This window comes from Athene cunicularia (genome assembly GCF_003259725.1).
Source record: "Athene cunicularia isolate RWA chromosome 20 unlocalized genomic scaffold, athCun1 chr20_part1, whole genome shotgun sequence".
Lineage (NCBI taxonomy): Eukaryota > Metazoa > Chordata > Aves > Strigiformes > Strigidae > Athene > Athene cunicularia.
The window spans coordinates 7700397-7711387 of record NW_020799125.1 but is presented as its reverse complement, the minus strand read 5'-3'; the positions used below and the strand labels follow the sequence as shown (position 1 = coordinate 7711387).

The following is a 10991-nucleotide window of genomic DNA, read 5'->3' as shown; positions in this document are numbered from 1 at the left end:
GAGATCCTTTTTGCAGAGGTCAGGGCAGCAAAGCAGCTGGTCCCAAAACCACAACAACTCAGAGCAATGCCAGAGCTCCCATACCCTGTCTCACACTGTGAAAGCAGCAAAAGCAGTACAGGATGGGAAAAAAGGGAATTAAGGATTGCTCCACTTTTGGCACTGCCACATACTCATGAATTCCTGGTTACAGGTCAATCATCCCCACAGCTCTACACAGACAGCCAGGTATTACAACTGCCTCTTCTGACTTTGGCAGAGCGTGGCTGCAGGTAGCTGCCCACCTCTAGTGTCACACGGGTTACGCTGTCACAGGGCTCCAGATTCCAGTCTGAACCAAGGACCCACTATACAGTATAAAATATGCTAAGATATTTTCAATGCAGAGAGCTTTCAATGCTGTAAGGAACAGCCTTGCTTTCCACACATTAGCACATTGAAATCTGTACAGCAAGCCTGTCAAACAAAGCAGCTGCTCTCTGGCTCTCCTACACCTCTCCTCAGATAGAAGAACTTCAATTATGTGGCACGTCTGCAGCATTTTAGAGTTACGAGCTGCTGCCATATCACATACTTTAACCTTTTGCCTTCCCCTAGGCACTGCATAAGAAGATCTGATGCACTAGTCTGTTCATTTCCATATGGTGGCTCAATGCAAAAGGTTGCCCTCAGAGTTTGTTTTTCACAGCAGGGGTGTAGGAGTACAAAACCAGAAAGCTACTTAATTACCCATTCCCTGCCCCTACATTTTCAGGCTGGCAAGACACATTATAGAAAATACTTTCTAGTGAAATATCATCAACCCTAGAAAAAAAGTAAAAGTAACTGCAATGTCCAATTTTACTTAATTTTATACAAGAGCTCTAAAACATTTACATACTTACAATCTTTAGACAAACATGACCACATCCCATGATTTTCAGAAGGAAGCATGGTGGAATGTCCTTCACAAGTAACAGTCAGAAATATTTGTAGCCCAACTTAGCTGCTGCTTAGATACCACAGTAACAGCCATGCTAAAAGGCCTAATAAACTCCCATAGATTTCAGAGAAGTAACTCAATTAGAGCCAAAACAGGTACATTAACATGTTACCTTAACCTGCAGTCACCTCCTGCTTTTCTCTCAGACACTCTATCAACATATCATTTATCACCATGCTCAGGTTAGCTCCTGTTTCTAAACAAATACTGGAAAGGTGAATCTTTTACCCTCAAAAGATTCTACAGCATAATTAACAACATGTATTAAATGCTTCTAATCCACAGTCATCTTCCAGAAAAAAATATATTTAAAGAGCTGTCAGTACAAACCATCAGATCTATACTACTTGACAGCGTACTGAACGTTTAAACTTCTGTTGAGAGCAAAAGACACAGCAGACACACATATAGGCCTGTAATCAGAAATGTCAGACAGTAAAACTGCATAAAGTCTTGCTTTATATGCAGAAATACATCCGTACAAGAAGCACAGTGGTGTAAAATAAGATTTCCTGAAAGAATATTTTAGTTACCTTGGGCCTGATTTTTATAATCACCCCTGATACTTCCAGTAAGCTCAACAGATCGTAAGATTAGAGGACTTGTAGAAATGGCACTTCAGGCATTTAAGCATTCACTTGACATGCTTTAACACAAAGAACAAACGGAAAAAAAAAAAAATCTAGTTTGGAACTTGAGAAATTATCCTGCTCCAGAGCTAGCAGGATGAAAAAGGAGCCAGAAGGCCTAACTCAAGTGCCAAAAAGTACATCAGTAGTATCACACATCTTCTGCGAGATGCAGCGTACATCAGGAAGCTAGTTAGAGAAAGTGCGTATAACATCGAGAGTCAAGGCTGGAAATCAATGTAGGTTAGCTTCACATCGCACATGAAACCTGCTCTCTACCCCACGTTAGTCTGTCTGCTGCAGACTGCTGACATATTGGCTTACATGCTCTTATGGAACAAACTGAGTCATGCTGCTAAGACTTGAAAATAAACGTTTTTTAAAAGGCTCTGCATTCTGCAGGCAGTACATTCAATTTCATAAAGCTGAGGCTCAGATACATACACTCTTGCCCATTTTGCCCCCGAGATTACCTTTGTGCCCCAACTCATTTCTGCATGCAAAACGCAGTTGTGAAACAGACAGCTACATGCACTCAACTTTAAGAAAAGAGTTTAAGCCTTTTCTTAAAGGCCTCTTTATTTTTAAATTCCTTCAAAACAAATTTAAACAAATCAGATGCAAAACACCTGCATTTTAAATTAGCATATATTTTACTGTATCAATCACAGCAACCTCATACAGTAAGATACACAAAAATAGAGCATGGTATCACTTCAATTCAACACAGTTTTGTACTACAGTATTCCATGACATATATACACAGGACTTTTCTTTTTCAAAGCAAGTGTAGTCCCTGCTATGTTCACCGTAAAAATTACGTGGCATCACAGTTTTAGTTATTCACTGTAGTGTGAGTAGCCATATGGAAACTGAACTAGTGAACTAGAAGATACACTGTAGAGCAGCCAAACAGGCATGACACTTCAGAAGATGAACCAAAACAAAATAACCACCGAAATGAAAACCACCCTTAGACTGTATTTTAATAGTAAAACTGTTTTTAAATTCTTCACTATATACATAATGTATCTACATTTGTGTCATATTTATATATATATATATATTTATAAAAAAACATACAAGATTTTGAAAACCTTAAAATCATTCACCTAAACAATATTCACCCCAACCTTCAGGGTCAGCAAGGCATTATGCCTATAACATTATGTTCGGTTGCAGTCACTTGATTCAGAAATTTCCCTGATTGCTAAACACACCATTCGCTTTGTTTCTTAGTGCAAACTGTACAGTAACTTATTGTTCTCAGCCCTCTGTAAGACTCGTGTTTCATCTTATTTCCATAACACTTCTGACACCCATTTATGGCTAAAATTATTTTAGCTATTTTACAACGTTAGCCTATATAGTTTCCCCCTCTATCTACCTCAAGCCCTCCCCCCACCTAAAAAAATGTAAGACAAACAATCATTCATGCATATTTCTGTCACACAGGGATCAATGGACATTTAAGCTTAGAAGCCTAGACTCTAACAGTGTTTAAAAAAACCCTAAGTGAATAATTTTAGTGCAAAGTGGACTACATAGTTTACATCTCAGCTAGAGTTCTTTACAGATATTTTAAACACATTTAATTCTGCACATCAGATTAGGTTGCCTGATACTTTGTTCTAACTCGATAGTTGGAATAAGGAAGTTAGAAGGATTCTTGTGGGTTTCCTTTTAATAAAAAACTAAAGCCTATTCATAATCAGGTGGTGTTTGGGGGTGAAACTGTACAGAGCCTAGCACAACGGAGTCCTGGTTCTCGGCTAGGGTTCTTATGTGCTACAGGAATACAGATAAGTATTATCTGATTCACATCCATAAGTGATGGGTTTACTTTAACAGGAGACACAAATGAGCTCTGATTTTTAACCAGGCCCGTGCTTTACTTACTGGACTACACTACAGACTTTGCAGTGAATTTGGAAGCAAGCAAAACATTTATACTTACAATTTCCATAACCACAAAGGAAAAGCGTGCACCGAGAACCAAAATCCTGCAACTCTTAGACAAGACTCCACTTAGGCTAGCGGTAGCCTTATCAGAGGAAAAAAAGTTGTCAGATTAAAACCCAAAAAATGATCAGAGCCAAGAACATCAGTCTGCCACAGTGACTATAAGAGGCTATGAAATACAGTACAAGGAAAAACAAAAAGTCACCTGAACAAATAACCCAGAGAGACTTCATAGTTATAATGATTCTACCACTTTTAAGAACTCAACATATTAAATATTTATTAAAAATAAACTGTTTCCAAATTACCTATTTACAGTACAAAGAACAGTACTTAATACATGTGCAACAGAAAGTAAAGAAAAATCAGTACTCATCTGGAAGGACAACACTCTAGGCATAATTTAAGTGACAAGAATACAGGTTCACCTTTTTAAAATACCATACAGTAAAAACCAGTAGGATGATATTGGCAACACCAGAAAATAAAGCACGTATTGTCCAGATTCAGATTATATAAGCTTGAGATAAACAACCAGAAGATAAGGGGAGAAGGAAGAAACATAAAGACAAAAGGAAGAGATGCTGTGGTGTTTGCATTTTGGAGATCAAAAAATGCAGACACACTTCAAAAAATAGTCCTTGTTGGCAAAACAAGCCATTCACATATTTCTTATACATTTTGAAGTCTTACTTTATCAAAAACCGGCAGTAGATTTATCACTCATAAAAAATAAGAATCTTAATTTTTAGACTTTATTTTCAAGCCTTGCATGGTTTTATTTGGGCAAGGAGATGACTGCAATGTAATAGGTGTGATGCCACTTTTCTAAAATACAACAGCTGCCAAGTTTTAAAGAAAAATATGCTCTTCTCCCCCATTTAAATTGAAAAGTAATGATCATTTAGGAGTTACCTAAATTATAGCAGCATGAAAACTAATGTATCTGCAGCATCTGTGAAGCCACAAAAATCAAGAACTGGCACCTGATCACTGAACCATGGTTCCAAATATTTGGACATGTCATTTTGGTAAGAGGTCAGTGTATTTTCTTATCAGTGGAGTCAGAACATTAGTTAGGATAGCCCTTTCCCCTCCCCCTTTCCTTCCCCTCCAAAACAGACTAATCAAGTCTATCTATAAACTACATGAGACAGCTGGGATGATTTATAGTTTAACTGATTGTTAGGCATGAATCTGTGAAGCTCACTTTTTCTACAGCAGGGATCATAATAGTAAGCATTGAGGCAAGTGTCACATGAGACTTTTGAGCAAAACGTGCAAGTGTTTGCAGCTCCAGATCGGTTACAAAAGCCACAGCGCGAGGTGCCTGAAGGTTTGGATTTTGAACTGAATTGAGCAGCTCTCTCTTGACTTTGAGTCTGTGATGTGTACTGAGATTTCTCCCTCAAAGCAGATGCAGGAGACAAGCCTTCATTTGGAAGTGGTTTGATTGAATAGGTACTCTGTTTCACTGCTGGATATTCCTGCCTAGAGTTGAACAGATTGTCACACTTTTGGCAAACAGAAGTGCCACAAGGTACACCACAGTTTTGGCACTTGAGGGAAGCTGTCTCTTTGGCTAGGTGGGTGCGTTTGTGGTAAACAGGGTTGGCATCATTTTTTAACACCCATACATCAGGCTTAATAGCTTCTTGTCTTTTAAAATTCAACATACTTCTAGAATCAGGATCAGTATATAAATCTAAGTCCTCTTGAGCAGAAAAATAGGAGCTGTAAGGGACATTTGTTCTTAGCATACCATTGTGATGAGATGAACTTGGCAAGAATTCATCTGAACACCCATGTGGGGAGCTTGACATTGTCAGAAGAGAGGGTGATGGACGGATAATTTCATCTTTAATGTCATCTTCTGCATCAACTAAGATGGGTTCTTTCCTGAGACTCAGTGAGCTCATCAGAGGTGGTTTCTTACTTTCCCAATAATTATCATATGTGTCCACTGATTTAGAAGGCTTGCTCACCTTTGGCTTGAAATAATCTTTAGAGGCCCGTTCACTCGCTGATTTCTGAAGTACCATTCGTGCCATGGAAGTGTTTAAGTTTTCTTTGCACTCTACACGCCGTTTCATGGCTTCTGAGCAGCCTCTAACATCTTCATTGCTATTTTTGCGTTCATTTATGACATCAATCTCTGAATAACCTTTATCCTTCACTTGCAAGTGAATTTCAAGAAGCTGCTCACATTCCACTTTGGCCAAAAAGAGTTCAAATGAAACCATTTTCACTTGAATGGCATCAACCTGCTCTTTGAGCTTATACATCGTTCCCAGTTCTTGGACATAGCCCATGTAGTTCAAAATCTGCCTTACATCATCTTCAGTTAGAGCAGACTTTACATAATAAACAAAGGGTCCAGTGTAGGTCTAAGGGGGATGGGAGGGGGAAATAAAAGGAAAACTAGGTTATAAATTCAGTGGTGGACTAGATGTTCAGTTAATTCAGTGACAGATACTATATAATTAAATAGAATAATAATGACAGTGAACACATGCAACTCCCATGGCAAGATGAACTCCATTTCTGCATCCCTCCTGTTCAGCAGATGGAAATTCCACATGAGGCAAATTCAAAGTAGGAGAGTTTTCATTCAAATTGAATCCTGATTAGCATAATGTCCTCCCTGTTGATTTAAATCACTATGCTATACACTGACATTAATTTTTATGCATACCGGACATGTTTGCATTTTAAACAAGTCTACTGCAAAAGGTAAAAAGGCAGAGATTTCATGTATTGCCGCTGGACAGCTAGAAACAACAGGAACTCACAATTACTGTGGGAGTACCAAAGCCCTCTTCAATTCAGCTTTAAATATACTTGAGGTTCATGCTTTTTCGGGTACTATTACTATGCAGTTTCAAATGTCTGTTTTATTTAATTTTATATAGGTCAAGAACTTCACTAAAAAGACCTAAAACCAAAGATAAGAGTTTGTGCAAGTTGAATCATCCTTAGCACCTGGCATACCCGAGATATGTTCTTAACCCAGTTCAAAATGGTTTGGATTGCAGGCAAGAGTAGCCTGCCCATCACATCTTTGTGTAGAACAGGTACTGGATCCACAGTGCACAACCGAAGTCAGTATTGGCAGTGCATCAAGAGATATCCTCAATGGACCAGCCAACATTTCAAAGGCCAGAACTGAAACATAATGATGAAGAATATTTATGGAGAGTTCTTGAAGAAAGGCAGTTTCCCCTTAGGGAAACAGAGAACTCTCAAATGTTCTAATAATGTTCAAATTCTCCACTAAATAGTGAAATAGCATCTCTCTAAGAAAAACAAACAAAACCACCCATCACTAGTGCACAGAACTTGCAGATGACTTTAGACACCTATACCAGCAGTGGTTTTGTATAGCTTTCAAGTCTCAATTGTTCTTTTAAGTCACCTGCAGCATTCATGACTGAAATGCTGCAGCAGTTTTGAATAATCATATAAGAACAGGTAAAAGACAAAATAGAAAAATCAACAGCAGAGAACTCACTATCTGACTTCCAGCACCCAAGACGAGCAATATACAAGTTCCTAGTTTTCCCTCTGAGATCCTGGCATAGGTACATAATTTGGAAGTACATTAGAATCAAAACTTCATTAATTGAGAACTGACAAGCATATAAAACATATTCTGGAAACAATGCTTCCTGAGAAATTCCTTTATCATTATCATATAACTTGTAGGAACCTCAGCAAAGCATTCACTTAAAGCATGCATTGGTTGTTAGTACTTGTGCTCCATTAATAGCTGTTGCCAGACCAAAAAAAAAAAAAATCAAACTTTGAGTGAGCTTAAACACAACTTGACTGCTCATACTAGTGAAAGCATCTCCAAGTAGAAATTAAGACACTGTAGCAGGGTAGGCTGAACAAAAATCTTAAATAAGCTCTTCCTCTATTTTATGGTTATATTATAAATGCAGACAGTACTTGTACTTCTGCTCTCAGGATACTCTCACTAGCACAAACTTCACTTATTTTACACAGGAACTTTCCTATGACTTCTCTTTACCAATTCTATAGAGATAAATACATACATCATGCTAATAGTTGAAAAAAATAACTCTGTAAAGGAAACGCATAAAATGTATTAAACAAAAGAAAACCAAATCACATTCTCACTATGGCCACACAAAATGTCTTACCTTAATATTTTTGAACTCTTTTTTCCAGGGGTAAAGAAAGAGATTAATTCCAACTGTCTCAAGCATGCCGAATGCATTATGGAGAGAATGTAAACTCGAGGATTTCACAGATCTCAGTGAGTTTTCAGCCATGTCGTAAAATTTTATCAGCCGGAATCTATAAAAGGGATCAATTTTGGGAAGGCAAAGTAGGGCTGCCGCTGCCACTCGCAAATACTCATCATTAATAGGACGCTGCTTGTTGTCAGATGCATTCAGTTTGCATTCATGGAACTGTACATACTTCCTAAATAAATCGTCTTTATATTTTGTATCCATTGAAATCAGTTTTTATCTCACACTTGGGCAGCTACCTCGTCTCTTTCATGGTTATTCAGCAGTGGGTTGATTATCTGGCATTAAGAATCTTCAGTAACGGCAACTCTTCTGGAATAAAAATTCAAAACAAAGACAAGTCATCACAGTTGCATAAATCCCAGATGTCCATAGCATCTATCTGCTTCAGAGGATTCTATAAAATGGTTCACAAAGCAGCAGCTCCCAGAACAGCCTCTTTAGGTTTCTGAAAAAGCGCAAGAGTCTACATAAATGCTGCTGTCCTGCTTTTCACTGTCATTCTCTACTCCTCTTCCAGCTGCCCGCCTAAAACAGCACAAACAAACCTACATCAAAGCAAGTCACTGAGAATCTGATACAATAAAGCTAGTGTAGGCTCAAGCCCAGACTGAGGGTTCCTTTGGCTTAGGGAACACCAAGGCAAAGTAAATCACAGCAAAAAAAGGAGAAGCATGAGTTTTTAGGGTCTCTTCTCTGCATCTTATTTTGTCCTCTCAGTTCAAACAACTTAAACATTAATCAGTCACTGTTGGATTGAGGTTTTTTTTCTCTGTACAGTGATATAAAGGTTAAAAAAAAAAATCCCCAAGAGGTTTAATTTTGCTCAATCTGGGAAAGCTTTTTTTTTCTCCTTTCCCTTCTAGTGGCACAGGACTGTCCCTAGACTGAGCAGATAAATTAACTTTGCCTTTATATTTCTAACATTTTCTAGGCTCTTGAATGCCACTTACATTCCACCTGATGGCACACCCAGGCCATCATTGTGCTAGGAGAGCTCTGCAGCCATCCTACAGAGAAGATGCTCCCCTGATTGCTGCAAACTACAGCCAAAGTTTCAGCTGAATCCTGGCAGCTGCAAATATGATTGTGATCTTTTCAGCAAAAAAGCTACACCTGCCATTTTTTTAGCTGCTTTATTAGAACAGGGCAAAATAATTTGGTTTTACATCATGTACACTTTTATTTGCAGGGATAGCTGCTTTTATGTATATACTGATCTGCATTTTCACCTCACTGAGCTCACATACTGCACAGAAAAAGCTAGTGACAAAAGAAGCTTCCTAATGTTACTTTACCAAATCCAAGGTAATTAACAGGCCAACAGACTCTATCCCAACTGCCTAAGGAACTTGCAATCAAAAAGCAGACCACAGGCCTCATTTTTTAAATAAAAACACAATCCAACCCTTATGGACTTCCCAACTGTGAACCAAGGAGAGGGGAGGCAGGCAAAATCAATGCACTGTTTCAGTTGTAGTCAGTCTTAAACAGCACTTTAGAAAAGACTTTCCACCCAATATTAATTGCAGCTGCTAGAATACCGATCAATGCCCCCACACACTCCTATTAAAATGAAAATCACTGTTAAGAGCAAAATTAACTGAATGAAAGGAGCCATAACATAAAATACATGGTGAGGAGAACTACAAACCAACACCCAAGAGGCCAGGAAAACAAACAAACAAAAACATCAATAGCCTAGCAGTTAATATTACTTGATGAAAGGCTGTGCTTAATGACAACACCATGTGGGAAAAGTTAACTAGCAGTTCAATTTCTGCTCAAAGACACACTCAGAAATTGCACTGATGTCAAGAGACAAGCTGTGAATCACAGGAAATGTGGAGTTCTAAATTAACATCCGAGCATAAGGGACAGGAGTAAACCCTTCTCTCCCCAAGATCTTTCCTCCTTAAGTTGTGCAAGATGAAGTCTGTGGACAAAGACAACAAAATGTCTGTTCCTTAGCAAGAAGAGCTCCACAAGAGAATTTCAGAGAAAGATCTTTGTCTGGCACATCAATAACACACCCCCAGGACAGGGAATAATTCTGTGCTGACAAGGAGCTGGATTAAGCATTACCATTCTTCCACCTCCACTGTTAATAACTACTAAACAAAAGCACTTGGTTAGAAGTACAGGACATCAGGATTACTAAAGTCCCCAAGTGAAACCAAAGTCCTTCATCAAGGTCCTGCAGACTGTGACACTCAAAGTCACTGCCAGCTCCAATTTTGACTTGCACTTTGTACACAGGTCAGAATTTGCACAGCCAAAAAGCAAAACACAACGAACCAAAGACCCCAGCAAACCTTTGCAGAGCTGCTCCTCTGCACAGAGCCTCCAGAAGCAAAACACCCCTGTCCCAGGCAACCCACCCAGTGCCAGGCAGGCTCTGAACAGCTAACAACCATGGTTACAAGGCGCGATAGAAACCTCAATGTGAGCAGGCACAGATAAATATAGTTTTAACAAGCACACTAGCTGATGGAACAGATAAGGTAACAAGGCTGTTTTGCTGCAAATTATTGACCTAAAACCTCAAGGTTTCATGGAAATACATTAAGTTCAGATCAGAGTCTAGTTTCTACTGGCAAAACAAAACGTTTCTATCTATCTCCTGGGTCAAAACTTCAGCTGAGGGAACCAACCACTCTGCTTGCCCTGGACTGCTAGGCAGGGCACAGTCACACAAAATCCTTACAGCAGCAGGGGAGAAACACAGGACAGGTACAGCCTTCTCCCAACCCACGCTATGGGAGACCAGAAACGCCAGGGTCTTCACCGAACATTTGAAAGTTATCTCGAATACAAAGGCTATTTAATAGCACGACAGCACACCGCATCGCTAAGGAATTTCAGGCCTTAAAACACTCCAGAAAGAGGGAACACACAAATTAGCACTCGCTTGAAGCCGCTTCGCTCTTTGACTCTCACAGAGACACTTGTTGCTGAGACGCCCAGCCCAGCCAGGGGAGCGAGACAGAACTGGCGACGGTGAGGAGCCGTAGGCGCGGCTTCGGGACACCGACGCTGCCCCCACCTGCCCTGCGTGAGCGGAACTCGCTGACCGCCGAGACCCAGGGCAGGCCCTACGGGGGCTTCCTCCCACCTCTCGCCGCTGAAGGGGCGCAG

The 10991-nt window shown here is 39.6% G+C and overlaps 1 protein-coding gene across 1 annotated transcript; it reads right to left on the bottom strand.

Moving 5' to 3' along the window:
• Positions 1–2151: 2151 nt before the first annotated feature.
• Positions 2152–8162, bottom strand: SPATA2 (spermatogenesis associated 2). The gene is made up of 2 exons (XM_026861965.1): positions 7740–8162; positions 2152–5960 (listed from the first exon to the last, which is right to left on the bottom strand). Exons 1-2 carry the CDS (start codon positions 8055–8057, stop codon positions 4707–4709), a joined length of 1572 nt encoding a protein of 523 aa, XP_026717766.1. The 5' UTR covers positions 8058–8162; the 3' UTR covers positions 2152–4706.
• Positions 8163–10991: the final 2829 nt, after the last annotated feature.